This window comes from Parasteatoda tepidariorum, chromosome 4, assembly GCF_982258835.1.
Source record: "Parasteatoda tepidariorum strain Cologne lab strain chromosome 4, Ptep-v5.0, whole genome shotgun sequence".
In the NCBI taxonomy this organism is placed as follows: Eukaryota; Metazoa; Arthropoda; class Arachnida; order Araneae; family Theridiidae; genus Parasteatoda; species Parasteatoda tepidariorum.
In genome coordinates, this window is record NC_141758.1 from 31,907,381 (window position 1) to 31,932,433 (window position 25,053).

General features: G+C 27.3%; 1 protein-coding gene across 1 annotated transcript in view; it reads right to left on the bottom strand.

The window, feature by feature from the left end:
- LOC107453307 (dynein axonemal heavy chain 3) overlaps positions 1-25,053 on the bottom strand; it is a 109,723-nt gene that overhangs the window by 61,293 nt on the left and 23,377 nt on the right. Inside the window, exons 21-35 of the mRNA XM_087162125.1 lie at positions 22,760-22,885; positions 21,728-21,864; positions 18,259-18,460; positions 16,276-16,479; positions 15,898-16,012; positions 13,120-13,318; positions 11,321-11,429; positions 9,296-9,586; positions 8,654-8,745; positions 8,362-8,561; positions 7,281-7,435; positions 4,727-4,958; positions 2,613-2,743; positions 1,951-2,082; positions 496-759 (exon numbers count right to left, since the gene is read on the bottom strand). Of these exons, the coding sequence (XP_087018251.1) occupies positions 496-759; positions 1,951-2,082; positions 2,613-2,743; positions 4,727-4,958; positions 7,281-7,435; positions 8,362-8,561; positions 8,654-8,745; positions 9,296-9,586; positions 11,321-11,429; positions 13,120-13,318; positions 15,898-16,012; positions 16,276-16,479; positions 18,259-18,460; positions 21,728-21,864; positions 22,760-22,885 (2,589 nt within the window). The remainder of the gene's footprint in view (positions 1-495; positions 760-1,950; positions 2,083-2,612; positions 2,744-4,726; positions 4,959-7,280; positions 7,436-8,361; positions 8,562-8,653; positions 8,746-9,295; positions 9,587-11,320; positions 11,430-13,119; positions 13,319-15,897; positions 16,013-16,275; positions 16,480-18,258; positions 18,461-21,727; positions 21,865-22,759; positions 22,886-25,053) is intronic.

The window sequence follows — 25,053 nt, forward strand, 5'->3', positions numbered from 1 at the left end:
CTGAATATACTCGTTAATCTCTTAAGAAATTGTATCATCTTAAGACAAAAACAGTCTCTCCTCAAAAAGAACTTTGAAGCTAACAGTTAGCTTGCTTTAACAAATTTTTATCTGATTAGGACTATCTAAAGAAAGAAACTAAGACTTTTAAATTTTTATCAATCTTAAATTCTAAAAGGGAAATAATTTACATAATTCTACATAATTTAAGTATCTGGAAAGTTTTTAAGCACAAAAATTTGAAGGGATTAAATCAAACTAAATGCTTTATATGAATCCTAGGCCCTTCTCTTTTTTGACTCCTTGCAAATGAAGAATTCAAAAATGCCTTGAGGTATTTAAAGAGGGACAAGAGTGTGGGACAGAGTGTAAGAATTTTATCTTCGAACTCGGTTTGAAAAATTACAAATTTTACTAATAGAACTTAAAAGGGTACTTTTACCAATTTAAATTCAGTGGTCACTGAACATTTATGTATAAAAGAATATTATTTACTTCATATGTTCTATGTGTTTCATCTGAGTCAGCAGCTTGAGATACCAACAAATCTTTCAAGAAGCAATCAAAGAGTTTTATCAATGAGGAAAGTAAATGAATTTTTGAAGTTTTCAAAAATGTCACACAATGCTGTTTGAGGAAATCCAGACAGGGCTCCACCAACCATTCAAACAAATCATTGATGAGAGATATGCACTCCTCGGACAGTTCCAACTTAGACAGATTGTTTAAATAAGAATCTTTAGAAGGTTTCCAACCTAACTGTAAATAGAGCAGAATTAAAAGGGATAATTTTTTTAAGAAAAATATTTGAAATGCATTATAAACCGGAATCAAAATTTGAAAATTTTACCAGAATAATTAAGAAAGTTTTTTTCCGCTCAAATAACACGCTTTTTATGAAATATAAAAGAATTGTAAGTTTTTACACCAAACAATAGTACTCTATTACTATAGCCAAACCTCGCTTTAGTGAATTTTCTGTAAACCCAGCAATAAGTCCACTCTCTATACAATGTTTCACTATATCAAAATTTCATGAAGAATTTTTTTTGGCATAGGTTGAACTATTGAAGATAGGGATTGCAATTTTACATAATTTGTTTGAATAATTATTGATTAATTGAATAAAAAATGATAAAAAAAATCAAAGCAAAAAATACTTACTTAGCTAAAAACTGCTTCTAATTTTACACTTCAAGAAAGAAATTAGTGACTTTAGATTAAACACAATTTGATAAGCAGAGATTATTAATTTTCTTATCTACAATGGACAAAGAATCAGTATTTTCTGATCCACATTTTCTGCAGAAAAAAATATTCAAGATATTTAGTGCTGATTTTAATTCAAATACAGCTGAAATTTCATTTCCTTCTTCTAGATTTTCTTTTGATAAATCTTCTTTCTCAGCTTCGGTCATTTCGTTTAATTTCGGAGTCAATGTCATCATTGGTTACGGGTACCAGAAGTACATACTTCATCATCACAACATTTAAATTATTCTGATTGGCTTTGTAGTTAACTGGCAGTTTTTTTAAAAACATTTTTAAAGTACCTCGGTTTTTGAGATTACTTAAGACAGTTAGACTAAATTCTTTCCCCACTCAATTGTCAAGGGGTGGTTTGTAAAGAATATGACTTGTAGAGATAAGAAGATTCCAAAGCACCCAAAACTTTAAGTTTTACATAATTTAAAATTTAATATGATTTTGAAAATCCTGAGTGATTCTGTTGAGCAACATGATATAACAAACAAACAAAAAACTAAAAAACTGAGTTTGTTTCTATCCACAAAAAATTCTTACTCTATCTCTGTACATGAAATAATCAGTTCAACTATGAATATCAAATGAAATACATAGATAAATATTTTCAAAACAATTAAGTATATTGTCAGTTAAAATAAGCATTTCTCACTTTAAACGGATGAATATTACAATAAAAAATAATACCTGATGAGGCTCCATGTAGATCATTCCACATCGAGAAACTGTGGCAGGTGATGCTTGCTCAAGGTCAGCTGGTTCAAAAATAAGATTCATCGTTGAACTCATTTGTATAATCTCTCCACTCATTAGACATAGCTAAAAACAAAACTTAGAATTGAATTCGTAAAATATTTTTGATTTTAGCACTCAGATTAAAATCGATCACAGTTTCAAACCGTTAACTTATCTATAAACTAATTGATAATTATATTACTCTATTTCTTTTTTTCCCTGCAATTTAAAAATAATACAAAAACTAAAATGATTTAAAAATTTCATTTTTTCATATGTAATATAAAAGAAAATATTTCAAATATTAAAAGAAATATTATAATTTATCTAAAATGAAAATCTTTTTATCTTGATACAAGAAATTTTCAGGTAAGTTTATAGTGATAATATCATTGCTGATAATTCTTGAAAATAAGAAAAAAAGTATTAAAATGCTTAGAATAAGGTAAGCAAATATAGATTAGACAAAAGGGAGTGACAAAAAAGTCAATGAACAATATTTTAAAATTAGTACAGAATCCTAAAAATTTACTTTTAGAAACATACTATTGATTTAATGAAATGTAGATATTTTCGATTTAAAACTTTTAATGGTTGAAAAATGACACACATACCTTCTTGTTGTCATCAAGAACTGTATTCATGTTTTCAATCCAAACGGCATCGACTGGACCATCAAACAAAATCCATTTTCTGTCTTCAGATTGATCACTTGCATATTGGCGAAATGTATTAGCTAAAACACCTTAAAAATAAAAGGTTACAAAGTAAGAAAAGGACTGCATCTTATGATACTTTAAAGATAAATAAATGTTATAAGCATAATGGAAAACATAGTTGATGACAAACAGCAATTCTGAAGCAATAAATCAGGATAATCCAAACTTTTTTTTTAAATGAATGTTTTAATTAAGATTGAGTAGCATTGGTACTTAATGACCCCCTATTTCAAATTGAATCTTAATTAATCTTTCTAGATCAGGACAACTTTTCATGATATTATATGGACAATAGATATATGATCCAAAAAATAGATATATGATCATCACAATTAAGAAAAAAAAAGAGAAGTGCAGAATCAATTGAATTTCAGAGAGAAGTTAACTCAATATTATAACTTTTTTGACTCTCATATTTTTCTTAATTTGGTGTTTCAAAACTGATGATTGCCATTAATTATATATAATTTAAATTTATTATTTTATTTTGTATTATTTATGTCAGTACAAATTTTATGCTCATTTTTTTGTATAGAAGTTTGTTGATTTAATATAACTGTTAATAACACAACTCTTGACTATTGATAAAACATGATAATTATATGTTGTGATTATTATCATTTTTCAAATAACAAAACTTCGCAATTTTACTTCAAAATCACAAAAAAAAAAGAACTCATACGGAAGTATCTTTCTTTTTATAGAAAATATGTAGAAATTACTTTGAGAATTTAGGCATCGAGTTACACAAATGAATCTATCCTATAACTACAACAAATACAAATTTGAATAAAGAACCACTTTTGTTTCATAAAAACTGAACAATGAGACAAAATAAAACTACTTTTACTTATAAAAGTTCTGAGATTTTAAATTACTGTAAATTGTTGGCACTTTAATTTTTAAAACCTAATTTTATATAATTATTCCTCTTGGTAGAGAACTACAGATTTTAAAATAAGAAAAACATTATTTTTACCCGAGTGCTAATCAGAAAAAGTATGGAACAAAATATTTTATGCCAAATTTATGAATTCATAAAATACAGAGTGAAAACATTTTTATTATAAAACTGTTTCCTATCTCTTACAGCATTAAAAATAAAATATATTTAGTTACTTACAAGTTTCTTATTTTTTGAATACTACACAAATATTGTACATAAACTTATATTGAAAAAAAAACACCAAATCATATTAAATACAATTAAAAATCATATAAATAAGCAGTTGATATATTTAGCTGGGAGGGCAGTTTAAAAATTGAAAAAGATCAGTTATTTTTTAGAATCAACATAAAATTTATAATCAATTTGCATCAGGTTGAAAATTAAGAAAACTAGCGTCAGGGGAGAAAAAAATTGTCACTTTCAAATGACTAATAATTAAGACATATTATTAGTCTAGAAGTCTTGATTGGATTTTTTTTTTAGTTGATAATGAGAATTTGGAGGAAAAATTACAACACAGAAAAAGTGAAATATTCACAACTACGATGAAATATACTATTTTGAGGCAAAAACATAAACCAAAACACAAAAGTGAACATAAAAAATCAAACCAAAGCTGCATACCATTTCTTTCATCAATTGTTGGTACGGATAACTACAGATTTAGTCAGAACCAAATTTCAGGAATCCTGAACTAACAAACCATATCTCCTTTAGAGCCCGTCCACTTTACTAAAGTTTTAACAAAAAATACCCTGTTTGGATGCATCACTGACAATAAGTATATTTTTATCATATTTAACAAAACCTACCACTGCTTTATAATCTCATAATTGTATTAAACTTCATTCAAATAAAATCATATTTTTAGTATCTAATAGAGCTTTAATAATCTCATCATAAAGAAAATTTACAAAATTAACTAATAATTCATTATAATTATATTATAATTAATAATTAATTATAATTATAATATAATAATATATTATAATTATAATTATAAAAATAATTAATAATAATACAGATTTTAATTGATTTATCAGAACAAATATGAATTTACCATCTGTCCATTCATGCGATGCTGGATCAAAACATCCATAAAGCTGCCCCATAGTGATTGCCTTGGGATTGATGATTCTGTACTGAACTTTGTTTTCAGCTATTCCACAATCAGGTCCTAACTTTTGAATATCTCCTAAGCTGGCAGCTAAGACTTGGTAGGCACTGCTCTTTCCACCCATTGGCTCACCGACAATCATCAAACCATGGCGAACCAAAATCATTTCATAAATCTGGAAATAGCAAAAAGAGAAAACACTAAATCATAATCAATGGGGATATTTCTATGTGGTAACCACTTAAGGAAAACAAAGAAAAAGTTTCCTGACCTCTTTTAATAGGCTTATGCAAAATTTAAGCATTGTACACAACGTTTTCAACTAATAAAAGATGGAGCTTCAGTTTATGAACCAATAATGCCACATGATATTTATGTTTTTAACAAACATTAAAATTATTATATACAAAATAAATCTGAAATAATAGTAATCATAGTGATAAATTTATAATAAAGATTACATATGGATATTATTAGCCATAAATTTAAAAAAAATTTAATAGAAAATTTACTTTTAACTGTAAGGAGACAAGAGCATGGAAGGAAATACCATAAAGAAGAGCCCAATATTTTAATAATATTTTCACACATCCATTTTACAATAATGAGTAACAACATTGACTGAAAGGAAAGTCACTTGAAGTTTTACCCAAACTGATTGGAGTAAAACTAGAACCAAGGAAGGTGTATGTGTCTCTGGCATCATCTCACTTGTTCAGAATTAAAACGAAGACTATTGTTTCTGTTTGTGAGGAGAGAGAGGTAGCGCTATCTGCAGGGATGTGATTGACAAAAACACAAAAAAGAGGAAGTTTATAACTGTAGCATTAAACGTGCAAAAGAAAAAAATTATATGAATTCAATAGCCAATCTGATAATGATTACATTATTATCTATTCAAATAAATATAAATAAATGGTAATTATGCTCTTAAATAAAATCTTGATTAAAATAATTTTTTTTTAATAATTTAGAAAACTTTGAGTAACTATGCATAAGCACGATTTTATGTATCACATCATTTTAAAAAACATTTCTTTAATGGTCAAAGGACCTTTATGGACTTTCTTATCAGTTCTTTGTTTTTCCGATGGTCTTTTATTAACATGACTGATCTGTAGACTGCGTTTTGCAGACTTTTGATCATCAGTGTTGATAGGACAAGAAAGTTCATTTCTCACACAATTTTTAGAGGCCTTAGATTAAGAATCGCGATGTTGGATTTCAAAATCACATGAATAAGATTCGCGATGCTTGATTTTAAACTCGCGTGAAAAAGAATCGCGATGCCGGATTTTAAAATCGCGTGAATATGGCGATGTTGGATTTTAATATTGCGTGAATAAGAATCGCGATGTTCGATTTTAAAATAGGGTGAATAAGAATCGCGATGTTGGATTTTAAAAGTGCGTGAATAAGAATCGCGATGTTCGATTTTAAAATAGGGTGAATAACGAATAACGAATCGCAATATTGAAATTTAAAAATATATATGAATACGAATCGCGACATCGGATTTTAAACTAGCGGGAATATGAATCGCGATATTGGGTTTTAAAAACGTTTAAATACAAATCGCGATATTGGGTTTTAAAAACGCTTAAATACAAATCGCGATGTTGAATTTTTAAATTGCGTGAATGGGAATTGATTTTCAACAAAAGAAGAAAAAATTTTTTAACAAAATATCATTTACTGCATAAAAATTTTTTCCGCGCGGAAATTTATGAAAAAAGAGCGGAAGATTTGGAAAAATCTGAAAAAAGCGGAAATCAGCGGATCCGCGGAAGAATCACATCCCTGTATCTGTTGCTACAAATTAACAATCTGTTACATAACTCAAATAATATTCAGATACCAAAATTTTTGAACTAGCATAAAATAACCTGAACATTCCCTAAATAATTATAATTTTTTGGGGTAATAAATATTATGAGAAGTTGAAAAAATATATTTTGGAGCAAATGAGCTGCATTTTTGACAAACTTTAAAAAAAATTTAACAGTTAACAAATTAATTTTAAATGCCATTTTTTATATTTAGTCACCTTGTGGTCAGTGGTGACTATTAATTTTGCTGTATAATGCATACTAATTTATAAAAAGTCACAAGTAAAAATTAATGTAAAGCCTTAAGATAATTTACACTTACTTTTTTAAACACTTTTTTGGAAAAATATAATATTAAAAAGAGAAACATGTTTTTTTTAAAGAAAATAATATCTGCAAAAAGGGACATTTTTAATTACTCAATAAGTAGCTTGAGGAAAATTATGAATGACATCTATGATTAGAATTTGAATTTCCTCTTTAAAAACCTGTCAGTTTCAATAATAAAATTTACCAATGAAACATCACTGGGTGTTGCATAGAGTAGGTGTTTCAGTTTCAACAATAAAATTTAGCAATGAAACAGCAGTGGGTGTTGTATAGTGTGGGGAAGATAATGTTTTTACAGATATTTCTACTTTTTGTATACCATAACTCCAATTCCTTACTTGAATAATTTTATTTATGAACCAAGGTACAGGTTGCAGATTTTTTTTAGCAATATTGTTCTTTAAGGCATTAAGGAGTACTGTATAATCAGATTTTGGAAGACTTATAGATGGAAACAAATCAGAAATTATTCCTTCAAACAATGGAACATCCTAAAAGAACAAAATTAGTAGTTATTATAAGAGAATTTTAATAATAAACACTTTTATGAGCAAGTGTGCTAAATATATTTTACAAACAAAAATTAAATAAAAAGTTGACTAATATGGCTTGCTTTGTTCATATTTAATGCATAAATGTATTCAATACATATTATATTTCCATATATTATAATCCCAACTTTTTATAACAATATAACTAATTTTTGATCTATTTATAAAGGTATAAAAAAAATTTCTACTAAAAATTTACAATAAAATAGTACAAGCTATTTCAAAATTTCCTTAATAAAAAGCGTTATATAAAAAAAATCAATAGTGCTCTAAATGAGTTTTTTGCAATGAATTAAATTATAAAAAAATTATCGCATATATCAAACCAATTTTAATATTTTAAAAAATCAGCTTTGCTAATTAATTTCATTAGCGTGCTTTTTAGATTCCCTAAAAATAACTGAACAGAATATCATGTTAGTTTTGAGGCAACAAATCGCTAAAAAATCATGAAAAAATTCATACCTCAAAAAATTGTGAGGACAAATAAATAAGAGCTTTTTTTAATGTTATTATGAGATCTTTGTTTAACCAAACATAAAATTTAATGTAATGAAATTCACAAAAATTATTTTGGTATTAAAAAATTTAGAACTTTTTTCATATTTTTTTTTACTTAGAAATTTTTTTTAAATCTTTAAACTTTTATTCATAATAATATATGATTAACAAAATGCATGCATGCCCGTAAAATTTGTATAAATTTTATATGCATACCAATATTATCACTAAAACATTTTATATGCATACAAATATTATCACTAAAACATTTTATATGCTTACAAATATTATCACTTTGAAAAGCTTTATTATGGATTTCAAAAATGTGCAAACAATCTATTGTAAAGCGCAAACAAAATACTTTCTTGAGCTAAAAACTTTGCTAAGTTGACATCATTTATAGCTCTCAAAACCAAAACAGCTTCTATTTCCTCTGGGTATTTCAATTTTAAATTTCCAGCAGCTGTCAATACAGATTTTACGGCTCGCATTCCATAATCATAATGATGCTGAGATGAGAGTTGTTCTGAACAGAGTTTGTATGTTGCCACAATCTTAACAGCTAAGCTGAAAAGTTTCAAAGAATCATAATATTATTTCACAGGTTGGTTCCCATTAAAGAAGTATTTCTAAAAATTGTATTTTAGAAAATGTAATACCTTTTAGCATCAACAAACCCCATAGAATAAAGTGATATCTCTCCAATAAGAGCATAATCGGGAACCATCATTGCAACAGTTCTGAAGAGCACCTAAATTCAAAACACATTTGTCATTCTAATAAGAAAATAAAACAATTTTAAGTTAAAATAATTATAAAGATAATAAATCCAATACAATCTTGAAAAATTAAATAAATGAAAACCCTTTAAATAATGCTTCACACAATTAATATTTTAACTGATTTTTTAAAAACTAGATTCATAGGAAACTCATGAACATTTAAAAAAATATAAATATGAAATAAGTTAGAAGATTTTAATATTCGATAATTTATTATTTCAACATAGTTTGGTTTAGATGGTTCATGGTGTTCGGTTTAAAAAAATGGTTTAGCTCTACAATAAGCCCTGATGTGTTACTTGCTTACAAGCATTGGAATTCTTCACTAACTTAGGGAAGTGCATAAGAGTAATGAACCAGATTTGTACATTTTGAGTCAACTTAGTTTTAATCTGCAAAGAGGGACATTTTTGAATGCTATTTAAATATTATGCTTCAAAATTGTATAAACAAATCACAGTAATAGCATATTTAAATAATTTGAAAGAGTAAAGATACAAGAAAATTTAAAATAACTACTTTTAAGTTGTCAGGTAATTCTTGACGACCAGCATAGCCAGGATTCATGGTGATGAACATATTGCAAGATGGATTCAGGGATAACTCTGAGCCTTCAAAGATGAATGTGGACAAATTTTGGGCCTTTGCATGTTGAATACTGTGAATCTGCTGTGCCACAACAGATAAAACTTCCAGTTCAATCCGATTAAATTCATCAAAACAGGCCCATGCACCAGACTGAGCTAATCCTTTGAAAAATTTCCCCATAGCTTTAAAATCTAATCCATCAGAACAGTTGAAAACTACACACTAAAAATGAATCAATAAAATATGAATCTACAACATTGATTTGTTTTAAGAGAAAAACTAAGCAAATATTGGGATGAGTAGTAATTAACTTTCAATATTAAAATATGCTAAAAATGGTCTTAAATATGAAAATTTACAAAATGCCATACCCTTCAAATGAAAAACACTACAATCAAGATAATGAATAAATAATATATTTAGCAAATAATACTTTTTATTTAACTTTAAAAGAAAAAAAAGAAAAGAAAAAACTTGCTGAATAAACTTTTGAAAAAAATCATTTTTTAATAAAAAAATTTTATACTTCAGTTTTGTACCAAAATAATTTTTAAAAAAATATTACTGTTGTAGTTAATTGATTTTTGATAAAAATATTTTTATCAAAAATTTTTGAAGAAAAAAAAATGAGGTGAAAGTTTATACATATACAGCTAAACAATTTTAAATGTTAAACACCAAAATGATAACTCTTAAAACAAAATACAATTTTTGTGATGAATATTCTTATTATAAAAACAAAAATAAGATATTTTTTATTCATTTCAATATAAATGTTAAAATATTTGACAGCGTCCAGATTCTAGTTTTCCAAGATATTGGCTCTCTAAATTTGTCCAGAATCCAGCTTTTACAAACTAATATAATTTTATAACTAACCAAGTATGCAGGTTTAATTGAAATAAGAAAAATTTGGAAAACAAATAAGCAGAATTGCATAAGGTAAAGAATTTACACATCATGATGGTAAGTAATCAATTACTTATATTCCTGATAAGGTACAATGTTATGAAGATCAAACATTATATTGTAATCATAGATTTTGATGACTTGTATACAAATTTAAAAAAACACTTACAATGTTGGGATCTTTCATTAAGATAAGGCTGTAATTGAATACATGCAAAATCCATTTATTTTCTATTTTATAGTATTCCTCCAAAGTAACCAATTTTTTACTTAGGGGCACATAATGAAACTTAAGGATAAAACAAATAAATAAAAATGATAATTTAAAAAAAAATTAAACAAATATAGTTACAAGGGGAAAAATCAAACTTTGACAAAAAATTTATAAGAACAAAATAATTTTTTATGTTATACTTTAAAAGTTAGTTTTTGCACAAAACAGAAATTATTTACTTAGGTTAACTAAGATTTCATCAGAGCATTCAATAAAGTATCATTTTATCATTAAAGCATCAGATTAATAAGCTGGATGTGATGGCAGTTGAAAATTTGCAATTTTTTATTTATTTACCTATCTTTCTAATTGTAGACATTTTCTTTTCTTTTGCATTTCATTCATACATTTTTTTTAATTAAATACATAACAAAAGTTGAAATCCAAATGCTTGTGGTCATAAATTTGAACTCCAAATAAAGATTCCTTGTTACTTTTTTTACAGTTATATTTTTATTATTATTTAAAGGAATTCAAAGTTCAAAGCAAATGTCTTTCTGAGACACTTTTGAGCCACAGGCCATATGTTGTGCATCTATCATAGATCACAATTACTTGCTGTCATGATTACAATTTTAATGATTTTTTCAATTCCAATTTAAAGCATTTGATAATTTTTAATCAATTTAATTTTTTTCAACTCGATCTGAAGGTCTCCATAGTGCAAAAAATATTCTTCAAATCTCATAGTGCGCTGCAGAAAATACCAGAAGTGATGTATGCAGTATGTAACAAAAAAAATCTGTTTTAAAGAGCGGGAAAAAAACACTTGCCTGTTTTGCTACTGCTTTAGCTAAATCTTTACAGGTTTCTGTTTTACCAGTGCCAGCAGGACCTTCAGGAGCACCTCCTAAGTTCAGCTTTAAAGCTCCCATTAAAGTCCTATAATAAGAGAACATATCTCTTAGTTTTTTCTTAACATTTTATTATATTTAGAAGACTTAAAAAAAAGAGCACATAGTGCTTTAGGTGCGTAAGCTATTCACTTCAAAAATAAAACTGAAAATTTACATGAGCAGTAACTTGAAGCTTTTTAACGCACATTTTGTACATTGTGCAATAAAAAAAAACACTTAAATAACTTTTGATCTATGGATCAGCGTATCGCATGAAAGGAATCAATCTTGGTGGATTCTCCTTCCATGCTAATGGTAATTAATTAGTGCAAATGATATTTCAAAGTTAGAATATTAAACGAAGAGGTGCACTTTCTCTAAATTAACATAAATGTTTTTCAACAAATTTTGATCCTCAAAAGATATATGTGAGTGTAGAAAGGGGGGGTTATGGCAATCTAGAAAATATGGTCCCAATAATTTAGGCAAGAAAGTGGTCGACAATTTGGGCTTTTTAATGCTAATTTACTTTTTTTTTCATACTTAGTCATCTCAAAAGAATTGTTATCTTTAAACTTTCATTTCCACACAACTATTTGATGTATGCTCTAAAATTTTGAATTTTATCATTTAAAAATATGTAGATTAATTTCGTCTATCTGAAAAATACCTAATTCAATCTAAATACCTAGCAATTCCAAATTGTTTGATAAATGGTAAATTAAATAAAACCAAATAATAAATGAATATATAAAAATATTTTTATACACGGAATTGTCTCTGGATAAAGTTTTATAATTATGTGAAAATCTTTCTAGATTCTAATCAGTTACTGAGATATGATGAAATATGCAAGAAGTTAAATGAACAATAATCATAAAACTGCTTTGCTGCTCTAACTTTTGAGACTACGTTTTCCAGGTTGTTGCTACCCTTTATAGATGGAAGATCAAGTTACCATATCATTAGGAAAAGTGTATGTTTATTTAGAGAAAGTACATTTTTTTCTAATTTTGTTACTTAAAATATCTTATATAAAATGTAGCTTAAAATATTCTCTACAACAAACTAATTGGCATATTTGAGGTTAGGCCTACAAACAATTAAGATTAAGTCCCAAAAAAAGTGAAATGATAAAATAAAAAGTTGTAAAGGTTTGCTTTTTTATATGCAAAGTATATTAGAAGTAAGTTTATTTATTTATTATTATTATTATTTTTTTTTTTTTTTTGGAAAACAAAAATTAATAAGAAAAGAGAAACAGCTGGAATAGCTCACATTTTTTTTATAGAGCAAGACTGATTTTTTATCTGAAATTATGAAGTTATTTAATAAATTTTTCTCCTATTATCCAGATGAAAAATGAGAAAAGTGACTATTTAAATGAAAATTTTTAGATAATTCAAGATACCTCATAAAATGTGATAGAAAACTTTAAAAATAATTTTACATCAATAATACTAATAAATAATTTTTGTAGGCACTCAAAAACTTTTTATATAATTCACATTATAGTGCAATCTTTATTTCTCTGTTTAGAAAAACTTGTTAGAAAAAAAGACATTCTAAAATTTATAAAAATATAAAATTCAATTTTGGCTGCAGCGTCCTTAATTTATTTGTAAGATAAGTTTTGCGTAAAATGAAAATAATGCAATAATGTTTAGACACAGTCTGTACAATGGACAGAAAAATTGTCAAACCATCACAAAATACATTTATTTACTAGTAAATACCTATAACAACGATCTGTCAGAGGAGTAATGACCAGACGAGGAGTATTTCCCAAGTACTCATATCCGTATTCTAAATCAGTGGTGATCATCCTCACGATAACAGTATTATTCTCCCAATAATAACGAAGCTGGCTGATCCAGTTGAAATCATTTATATCTGAGATTTTTTGTTCTGCAAGTTTAGCTACTTCATCACGAGCTGAAAAATTACAAACATGAAATGCATATTAGAATGATATGCTAGAAGTTTAATAGAATCGCCTAGTTTGAAATTAAACAACTTAAAATAAAAAAAACTATATAGTTTTATCATATACAACTAATTTACTAAGATAAATGTTACTAAGTCAAATGTTAACTATGAACATGAGAGAAAAAAGAACATTTCGGCATATTAATTAAACCATTCAGTTATTAAAAAAGCTAAGCCTAAACTAAAACATGATTCTTAAAAACTATACATGTTGTGTAATCAATAAACTTTGAAAAATGCAGAAACATAATTAGTCAAAAAAGCTGAATTTAACAGAAAAATGTAGTTCTTAAGTAGCTTTACTTAAATGTAAATGCAGTAAAATCTCAAATTTGATGAGGTCGAAGAAAAACTTTGATCTATGAAAGGTTTCCCTTACACAAATTCTTTTTTCCATTTTTAAGTACTAAAAGATTTTGACAAGGTATTCATGTTCTAGCAATGAAGGAGAAATCAAGACTTAAGACAGTATGCTAATATTAATAATGGTAAAAAAAAAGATTACATTGAAATGGTAGTAATAAACATCCTCTTTTAGCAAAAATTAATTAATGTTGTGCTAATAATTTTAGAATTGAGAGAAAATAAAGATAATATTCTTCTTTCGGTAAAACTTTGCCTATTACACGACCTAATAAACATAGCGATTTCTAGATCTATGTATATAAAACTTTATCATAACTCAAAATAATTAATTATAAGACATTATTATTAAGTAATAAGATTAATTAACAAGAAATGATGATTAGCAAGAATACAAAATTATAGATTACCTAAGACACATTACATTTTCCTCAATAATTAACATAAAAATGGGTTTTAAAAAAGTTGGACAACAGATTTATGTGTAAAAGTATGCTATGAAACATTTCCAATGCAACTCAACAGTAAAATTTAGACCATAAACTTTAAAATGCATAGCTAACTCCCACATAATCTATTCTTTAAAAAGTGATACCTTTTCCCAAATTAGCTTGAAATTCCTTAGTATGTACTTAGCAGAATTTAATGTATATATCCTTATTTGATTAAATAAAAAAGAAAAATCTCATAACAAAAATAAATTGTTTAAAAATGAATCTAATTATGCAAGTAACTATTTTCATAAAACTATGAATTACTACTTGGATTTAATTCAGAGTTTCCACTCCTTTAACAAAGTAAAAATTAAGGACACATAAGAATTTTTTTTTAAATTAAGGATCTTTTTTGAAAAATTAAGGGCCTTAAAAATAGTATGATTGTTTATTATTGAATATACATATACCACCAGTGACAGTGCCAATTATTTACCTTTAATAAAAAAAAAACCAGCAATAAAAAAAAACAATTTTATTATAATGCAAGTACTGATATAATTGTATTAAGTAACAGGGTTCGCTAATGTAGGACCAGGCAATTTCTGTAAACCTGGCTTCGGTTTTTCAAAATATTTTCAGATTGTTAAGGGTTAACAGCATCTATGATACTAATCCGCATTCCATTTTTAATAATTTCATTGAAATTGAATTGCAAAATAAAGTGCAGAAATTAAGATATTTTTTTTCATACATTAAAAAACGAGCAAATAAAGTAATTTGGGAAAAACATTAAAAAATTATTAATAAAAGCTTTTATATTTTGCTGCTAGAGAAGTGTTGTTAGAATTGATAATTTATCACAGAAGATAAAACAAATTTTGAAATTTCCTCTTTTGTTGTTAGAAAAAACTACAATTTTAAGAATAGATTTACTTGCTGTTTTTATTATTATTATGCCAGGTGAGTATTCTGTAATATTAGGTTATGCAAAATTTTTATCTTTCTGTAAATGTAAGCCTGCCAATTTAAAAGTTCAATTCAAAATTTTTTTCTGATACATCTTTACTTAAGGCATTACTTTGTTCCTAAAAGCAGATGCATTACCAGTAGAACTGAATTTCTTGAATTCTTTCGATTTTGAAGGTCAGTGTGGGTCTTCTACTTAGGTACCTTAGAACTCCCCTCCCCCTACCAAAAAAGCACAATCTCTTCCATGTACAGTATCTCCCTTGTCCATAGTGTATTCTTTTCCTTCAGAATGCTTCACTCTCCTCATAGACTATCATTCTAGGCAAAAGGAAGAATGCATTAATGAAAGGACTAATATATTAATGAAAGGACATGCTTTCTTCCTTCTGCCCATAGCCCCCTCACACACACATCCCTTTTTGTCACTCTAAAATGCTCTACCCTTGATGCATAGCCTCATTCTAGGTGATAAATGAACAACTTTTTTAAAAATATTTTTGTAAGACTGAAAAAATTGTTCTTATGAAGCATAGTGATGCTGAAAAATTAAGGACTTTTAAATACCTTGTACCAAAACTGAGTACTTTTAAGGGCCTTTATTTCCCAAAATAACAATTAAGCAGTTTTTAAGAAGTTTTAAGTACCGTGGGAACCCTGAGACAATAGAATTAGAAATTTAGCACAGCAAAAATATAAATAATGAATAATATATAATGAAAACAAAAACCAAAAAAAGAATATAATGTCTAAGCTTACCATGAACATCCATTACAATTAAAGCTCCCAAAGTCAATCTCTCATTTGGTGCCAGTTTCCCTCTAACTAAGGCAACTATGTCATCAATCTGTTGGTTAAACTTCAATCTGTATTGCTAAATAAATTATTATTGATTATCTTAGAACATATATAGTTTTCAGTTTAGATGAATATGAGAATATATTAGTTAAAATTAATATTTCAATTTAGAAAAAATGCATAAAAACTCAACATTAAGTGCAACAAATAAATAAAATTGTATTTTTTGAAATTAAGCATAAAAACGCTTAAACAAATTAAGGTTGTTTAATATGTTTATAGGAAAAATAGCAAAATAAATTATTTTTACAAGATTTATAAATTAATAATTCCTTTTACCTCAACAGCATTATTTGCAATAGCTTCAGAAACTTCTGCTGTCCAAAATATGCAACTAACACACAAAACTACCTGCCCAGGCCACTTCAAAACATATTCTGTTCTAGGTAGCTCAGGATACGATAGCATGGATTTCCCTATAACATCACGCATGCTACGGATCATATTTTTTTCAACTTCAGCCAACCACTTCTCAACCATACCCTGTAAAATAGACTCAGCAATAACAAAGTCCTTAAATTTCTAACCATAATCAAACACTACTTATACATTTGCTGTATCTGTCTTACACTCAAATACACTTAACATATATATATATATATATATATATATATATATATATATATATATATATATATATATATATATATATATATATATATATATATATATATATATATATATATATGATATATATATGTGATATATATATAATTACTAAGGTAGAAATGCCAAGTCATGACGAATTGCAAAGCAAACTATGACCAAAACGTCCTCCTAGCCATGTAGGATGGCATTTTTTCCTTATTACAGACTGGGTGCTTAGAATTAGATAAATTATTTAACTTTTACGTTTTTTGAAGATTATTGTAAAAAATTGTTTTCAAATAAGACTAGAAAAATGCTTGCTTTACTGATATTTCAGGTTAGGTTCATAAGTTCCAGTTGGTACTTAGAATTACCAAAATTATTTAATTTTTATGTTTTCAAGTGATTATTGTCAAAATTTGCTTTCAAATAAGACCCAAAAAATAAGGTTTTTACTGACACTTTATGATTTGGATATAAATTTGCCAAGTCTGTCACGTTACTTGCCAAATCATTACAAAGCATGTAAAATGGTACTTTTATTTACCTAAATTATCATAATTTAATGTTTTTTAATGATTATTGCCCAAAAAAAGTGTTGGAATAAGTTCGAAAATTGATTTTAATAATTTGGTGATAAATTTGTTGAATCTTCCAAGGTGATCTCCAAATCATTTCAGTACATTAAAAAAGCTATTTCTGAGCATATTTTGAGGCAAGCCATTGAAAAAAATATCCTCCTCCAGTTCATAATGGAGATGAGCACCTAGCGATATATGACTTTTTCAGTCATAATGTGTGCAATACCTCTTCAGACAGTTGTGACCATATATTATGCAACAATATTTATATAAGACGAGGTTAAAACAAAAAATATAGAAAAAAAACCTTTACAGATCTGTTCTTAAAATCAGTCTTATTAGACTATAGTTTTAATTAGTTCAAATAAGGACTGGGCGTTGTTATGATTTTGGCATTGCGATGTGCCGTCACTCTAACATCGCGATGTTTCTGTACATTAATGTTTTATATTAAGAACTGTGTAAATTCGCAATCAGTAAGTTGCATTTTTTTAAAAAATAAACGTTGATTTTTTTTTCCAATTATTTATCAACATTTAAAGAAGTGGATGTCAGCCAAATAGTGTTTAAAAACATTAAATGGCTGAATTGATTGTAAAAAAAATCAACAGGATTTGCACAACACTTCGATTCTCAATCACATTCGGATTCATCATGGTAGCAAAACGATGAGGCACGATGTAAAAAAATCGAGGAAAATAACGATAATCGAAACTGCTATCACTGCACACTTACGGAGGAAAATGCTCTTCACGCGAGCTTGCAGACATCGATATACTATCGGAAACAATGCTCAACATCATGCCTGTAGATATTTATGTCCTATGAATATCTTACCCATCTCAGTAAATCACAATTTCTGATGCATTGTAAAATTGCCTATTCATAAAAAAAGTTTGATGATGAGTGCATAGAATCGATATTTTAAGATGCGTCAATTTATCGCCCAGTCCTAGTTTGAATTTTTTTTAAAAAGTCATGCTATCAAAAACAGAGTGAAACAAGTAGTGAAAGTCATCAAAGAATATGCATATTGCAGTTAGTTCACTTATTTATTGAACTAGAGAATTTTAAAAGATCTGTATTTGAATACCTTTGCTGCAGCAGGAACAATTTTTTTTGTGAAGGGCACAACTTCTTTTTGAGCGGAGATCATTCCAGTAATCTCATTATCTTTCGTGAACTCTAATCGAGATATGCCTTCAAAGCATTTCTTCAGGTGAGGTTGAACACGCTGAGGATCTTTAGTCTCAGACAAAATCTCAAGTAGTTCATCATTAGATAAAAAGAAAAATCTAAAAAGAATTAAGTTGGTTACAAACTGTGTCACAAATTATATAACAGCAAAATTAATAGCAATGAAATCCTTTTTTTAAAATAATTACTGAACAACTGTTAAATTGAAACTAAATCTAAGTAAATATTTAATTCCCCTGTTTGAATAATTAATTGCTGATATTGCTAATACAAATGGAGACATTTTTAGGAGGGGAAGTTCATACATTTTATTTCTTATGTGTTAGCTTCAAAAACTTTAAAATAACTGATATTAATAATAACTAAATACAAATTATAAATCTTGCTTTTGCATATCCATTTTCATTGAAATTTTTTTTATTGTGTTAAAATAAATGAAGAATAGAGAGGTTTCACAGACCTCTTTCCTCAAAGAATGCATTATTAGAGCTAACAGTTAGATATAATATTCTTATCAGTAATTATGAAAACATATATTACTTCTCAAACTGTACTTCTTTTTAACTAAAAATTTATTTTAAAATTTTTAATAGAGTTTTTTTTCAGAGTGGCATACTGATTATTGCTTATAGTTTGATTATTTTTCCTTAAAAAAATAGAGTTAACAATTAAAACAAATATGATAGTACTTGTAAAGAGTTTTGACTAAATTTGCAAAAAAATGTTCTCAATTACAGAGGAAATCAAGGAACTGTAACTAAACAAAATTTGATAAATGTGAATAACAAGTGAAGTGAAACTTTACTCAACAAATCTAAAATTAAAACACTTATCTCTCAATTTAGTGACTTGTGATAAACAATACAAGCAAAAAAAACTTATTTTTTTATGCAAAATGTTCCCAACCTTCATAAAGCATTAGTATACGAACACGAACTGATTAAACAACCCATATTAAGACAAATTTAAACTTTTGCTAAATTAAAATCGTAAGCAATCATTAAATTCAAAAGTTTAAATAAAATCTATCATCTATAATAAGTTTAATAAAATTACATGTATAAATAAGGTAGTTTTTTTTAAATGATTGCACAGTAGCTATTATTATTTATATTATTTGTTATACAGTAGAGAACCAATTATCCGGGATGCTCGGGACCATCGCTATCCCGGATGTCTGAATATCCCGGTTTTCTGGATCGACCAAAAAGTGTCGTTAATCGATGTTTTATTGAACCCGAATTATAAGGAAAAAGTGTAATGCATAAAGTAAGAGAAAAAAGAAAGGTACTCCTAACTTTAAAAAGAAGAAAAAAAAATGGTAGAAAAATAACTTTTAAAAGAATAAAAAAATTTGCAAGTTTAGACAAGAAAAACAAGATTAAAAAATACAAAATTCTTGTATTTATTCCTTAAAAATAATTACAATTCCTAAATTAACTAATATAAACAAAACCAATGGTTAAATAACGCAATATATTTCATACCTAATTATATGGGGGAAACGATAAAATAAAAGGAAAACTTATTAATCTAAATAAAAACACTTGAAAATTATAGAAACGATAGTTAAAAAAGGCATAGCATAAATATTGAAACCCGGAACAAGGCAAGATCAACGGAATTTTAAAAAAAAACCTAATGATAAAATTTATGAATAAGAAGAATTAATTTATTGAGTGCGAAATTTATCGTGAAAAGAAAAAAAAATCAAACGTAGTGGAATCAGAAAAACAAAGCTGCAATCTGCTTCATAAAATAATCCTATGTTTAAATTAATAAAACAATTCTCCTTTTATTTATTTTTTTTTTGTTGTTGATAAAAACACGATATTTAATTACAGCAGATGTGATTCTACATCAATAAAAACTTGCAAATGATACCGCACTTGAATTTATTCAGAAGAAAAAGATTTTATTTTTATTAATCGATGTCAAATAGATAAATATATTTTTCTCTTTCATCTTCTGTTCACTGACATGCATGCAATGCATTTTCCCACCCCCCTCGTAAATTAAACAGAAAACGAAATCAGCATGCCACACCCTTGAGCTTGATTGACGGCCTAAAGGAGAAAATAAAACATTCCTGCCTTCAAGGTCACGGAGGAAATGACGTTTCTCTGGGTAAACGGGGAAAAAAAATTCTCCCCTTCCTTACATTTTCCTCTACTCAACTTCAAGGATGAGTTCATTTCCGCTTTTTTTCATAATTGTTCTAGTTTAAAATGGCAGGAAAACCGATCAAAATATTTCCCGGTATTCTGGTTTCCCCGTTATCTGGATACCGGATAAATGGTTCTCTACTGTATATGTATTTTACTATTTAACTTTATATAATATTGATTCAATTTAGTGAGTGACAGTTGGCAATGTTCTCTTTTAAGGATTTTCTTATTGAATGACATATAATAAAATAATAAACCAGTTTATTACGTAAAAAATCAACCAGGTCTAAATAAAGACAAAATTAAGACAAGAAAGATTACAATTTGAACAAATAATATTTAGAAAGAAAGAAGATTTAAATTAAGAAAACCGGAAATATAATTTTTAATGCAATAATACATTTTGAAACATCATATTTACATTTACAAGTTGAAAAGATTATAAATTTATTAATTGTTAGGAGAATTGTTATCGACAATGTCAACCTTTATCTATGAAAAGGTTACCCCGCCATAGAATTGAGTTAATATGTCTTATATACTAGTGAATTGGAATTATATATTTACAGTGGTAGATACACTACAGTACTCCTGCACCATAATAATATCCGTCACAGAATTCAATGAATGGATGCCACTAGTTGATTCATTGCTATTTTGTGAGAAGCCGGGTGAGCTGTATTAAAATCACAGTTCTTTTTTAGTGCTGATCGTGAGCTGATATCATACCACTAGTTGTTTCATTGCAGTCTTGTGAGCTGTATTAAAATCACCGTTTTTTAACTGCTGATCATGAGAGCTATATTAAGTTCATGGTTGTGGTCACTCCTGAGTTGCCTTTAGCAGTCGAGTGTATATGTTGTGTGTGATCGAGACTGAGAAGCAACAGCGTAAGGAGGACAATGTAGCAGTCATAAGTAACAAGTCAACTGTTCAATGTGGACCATCCATCGAAGTAGGGGTGCTCAAATTGTAGTGGGCGTTTCTGCGAAGGTAGGCGTGTTCACATCACGTCTGAAGGTCACCAATGTGGGGAGAGTTGTTATCGACAATATCAACCTTCATCTATGAAAAGGTACCCCACCATAGAATCAAGTTAGCATGTCTTATATACAAGTGAATTGGAATTATATATTTGTAGTTGTAGATACACTACATTAAGATATCATATAAGGCAAAAAAAACAACTACATTTACCTTGGAAAATAAAGTCGTTTTTTCTCCAAATAATCATTTAAACCTTTTTGGATCTCATCAAGCAGAACATTGCAACTTTGCAAACATTGCAACATATTGGGATGGGAAGTAGCTACTAAAACATGAGGGTCAGTAGCCTTTAAAAAACAAAAGTCATTACACAATCGTTATTGGAATGCAACTAACAAATAGCATTGTAACAAAAAATCAATAATTTTATTTTAATAAAAAGTTTTTGCATTCAATCATTATCAAATTGTTTCAACATTTAGATACCAGTAGTGTTTCAAATACAATATATTTTAAAGCTAATAAGTATGTTTGTTTCATGGTACATTTCTGATAATATAAAAGTTAAAGGAAGGGAACAAAAAATACAATAAGTGAATATTACTCTGCTGACTAACTAATCTAAAACTATTATAACATAACAATTCTGGTAAAATGTTTAACTTATTTGTTTACTTTATAAAAATAAAAATGAAGACAAAAGAGCTTTGAAGTTTTTGAAATAAGAATATATTTTCATTGCAAACGGTAATAAATGTACAAATACAATAAAAAGGCTTAACACAATATAAGATTTTTGGGACATTTATATACACTTGAATGATACATATTACAACAATAGCACTTGCAAAAAATTTGATTTTTTTTACTAAATACATATTGTATATTTAATCTAACTATTATAGTACACTAAATTATTTTATAAATAGTTGTAATTACGATTCCATGTTTTATATATTTTAATAGCTTTTGATGGCTAGCTATAATGGTTTGACTATAATTTTTTTTATAGCAACTCAATGATTTTTTTCTAGAATTAGGAAATAGAAATATGATTTTCCTCATTTTTTTTAATGAGGAAAATCATATTTCTATTCCTACTTATATTTCTATCAACACTACTAAATAATTTTAATTTATAACATCTGTAATATATAACAGATGTTATAAATTAAAATGATTTCAATAGTGTTGATACAAAACAAGTCTGAAATAATAAAAAATGATTAAAAGCCAACTTACAGCTTTCTTAGCTGTTTCCCTCCAGCTTTTATCCACAGTTGAAAATTTTTTCCCTTCTACCGGCATTTGCTGCATGATGTCTTCAGAGCTAAATATTGGTTCCAGGTACATCCAAGTAGCTTGACACTGAAATCATTAATTTATAAATAATTTTTAGTGTAAAAAATATAACAGAAACAGAACTTTAAATAACAGGCTAAACTTATGTAAAATATAATAATAAAAAATATAATCATAAATTTTTTTCCTAAAAATTCACGAAAAAACTATTGACTTAGATAATCAAAGATTATTATAATAATTTAAAATAATAAATATTCAAAAGGTTTATCAGGGATGAGAGTAGTCAGAAAGTAAAAAAGAGGAAATCCAAGAGGATATATATATATATATATATATATATATATATATATATATATATATATATATATATATATATATATATATATATATATATATAAACAAAAATTTGACAAAAAAAGTGCGATTTTTAAACTTGTAAACCATGTGATTATAAATCCCGATATGAGGCTTTTAAATCACGTAAATATGAAACTCTACATCGAATTTAAAAAATGCGAAAATACAAATCATGATGCATAATTTTTAGATCACCAGGGGTCTGTCCAGACATTTTGTGAAAGGTCCGTTTTTCGTGAAATTGTGAAAAAAATTACTCACATTCTTTCAACCAGGGTCCGTTTTTATGAATTTGTGCAAATAGGGTCCGTTTATTGCAAAAATAAAATTTTTTCAAGGAGTTTTTAAATTGTATAGACATACAAGATTATGCTCAACACTGTGAAATTGTAATTAAAAAAATTAAATTTTAAAAAATAAACAATTGCTGTTTCTAAATTAGAGATGCAATATACAAATATTTGGTATTTAGCCTATACTGCTATACGCAGAATATTAATTTCGGACGAATAATGGAAAAATCGTCTGCCGAAGACAAAACTCAATTCATTTACATCAATCTTCCTTGTTTTTTGTCCTGGAAAGGGTTTATTCGATTAACAAAATAATAATGAAGATAAACAAATTTGTGAAGGGTCCGATTAAAAGAAAAATCATTTTGTGAAGGGTCCGTCTTCAAGTTAAAATATTTTGTGAAGGGTCCGTTTTTATGAAAAGATATTTTGTGAAAGGTCCGTTAACGGACCCAAATTTCTTCTAAACAGACCCCTGATCACGATACATAATTTTTAAATCGCGTGATACTACAACCGCAAAAACGAATCACGACATTGGATTTTAAGCTCGCGTGAATACGAATTGCTACTTTGGGTTTTAAAAGCTCGTAAATAAAAATCGCGATTTTGGTTTTTTAAATCTCGTAAAGAAGAATCGCAATGTACAATATTTAAATCGCCTGAATTAGAATCGCAACGTCCAACTGTTAAATCAGGCAAATACGAAAATCGATGTTTGATAATAAAATCGCGATTTTAAAAATGCATAAATACAAAACACGATATTGGATTTTTAAATCTCGTAAATAAGAATCATAATGTACGGTATTTAAATAGCTTAAATAAGAATCGCAATGCGCAACTTTTAAATCAGGTAAATGCGAAAATCGATGATTGATATTAAAATTGTGTGAAATAATAAATAAAAATTTATCCAGATTAACTGAATGAGCAAATAAATATATTTTCACCGCAAATCCACCTCTATTTTTTTTCCTCTTTTTTTGTTTGTTTTCACGCCAGAATACAAGAAGCAGCAACGTCTGAATTACGAAAATACGAGCTATCCCGCCGACGGATAAAAAATACGGAAAATCTTATTTTCTGTGCGTGAAATCGGAGAAAATAGCTAATATAAGTAAAAATGCGGAAGGGTTAGCAGCTAGGACGTAGTTTGAATTTTCTGTTTATCTTTGAAAATCGTAAATAAATATAACTATTTTACTTCAACGACTGAATTTTTTTAAAAGAGCGGGATATTTACTAAAAAGAAAAAAAAAAGAAAGAAACTTTTAGAGAATTAGAGTTTTTGATAAAAAGGCTGAAATTCGAGAGACAAAAAAAATCTCATCCCTGTATAAAGGCCAACTAGTTTTATCCCAAGGAAATGATTTTTAGAGAAACTTCAGAGGGAGGAATAAGGACTTCAATAATTTCCCTCCTTGGAAAATTAAATTCCTCATAAAATATTTTAACTTGTGCAAAAAAAAATTTCAGCGGAAATTAGCGGGAAAAATAGAAAAATCTGAAAAAAAGCGGAAATCCGCGAATCCGCGGAAGAATCTCATCCCTGGTTTATGCATCAAAAATTTAACTTAA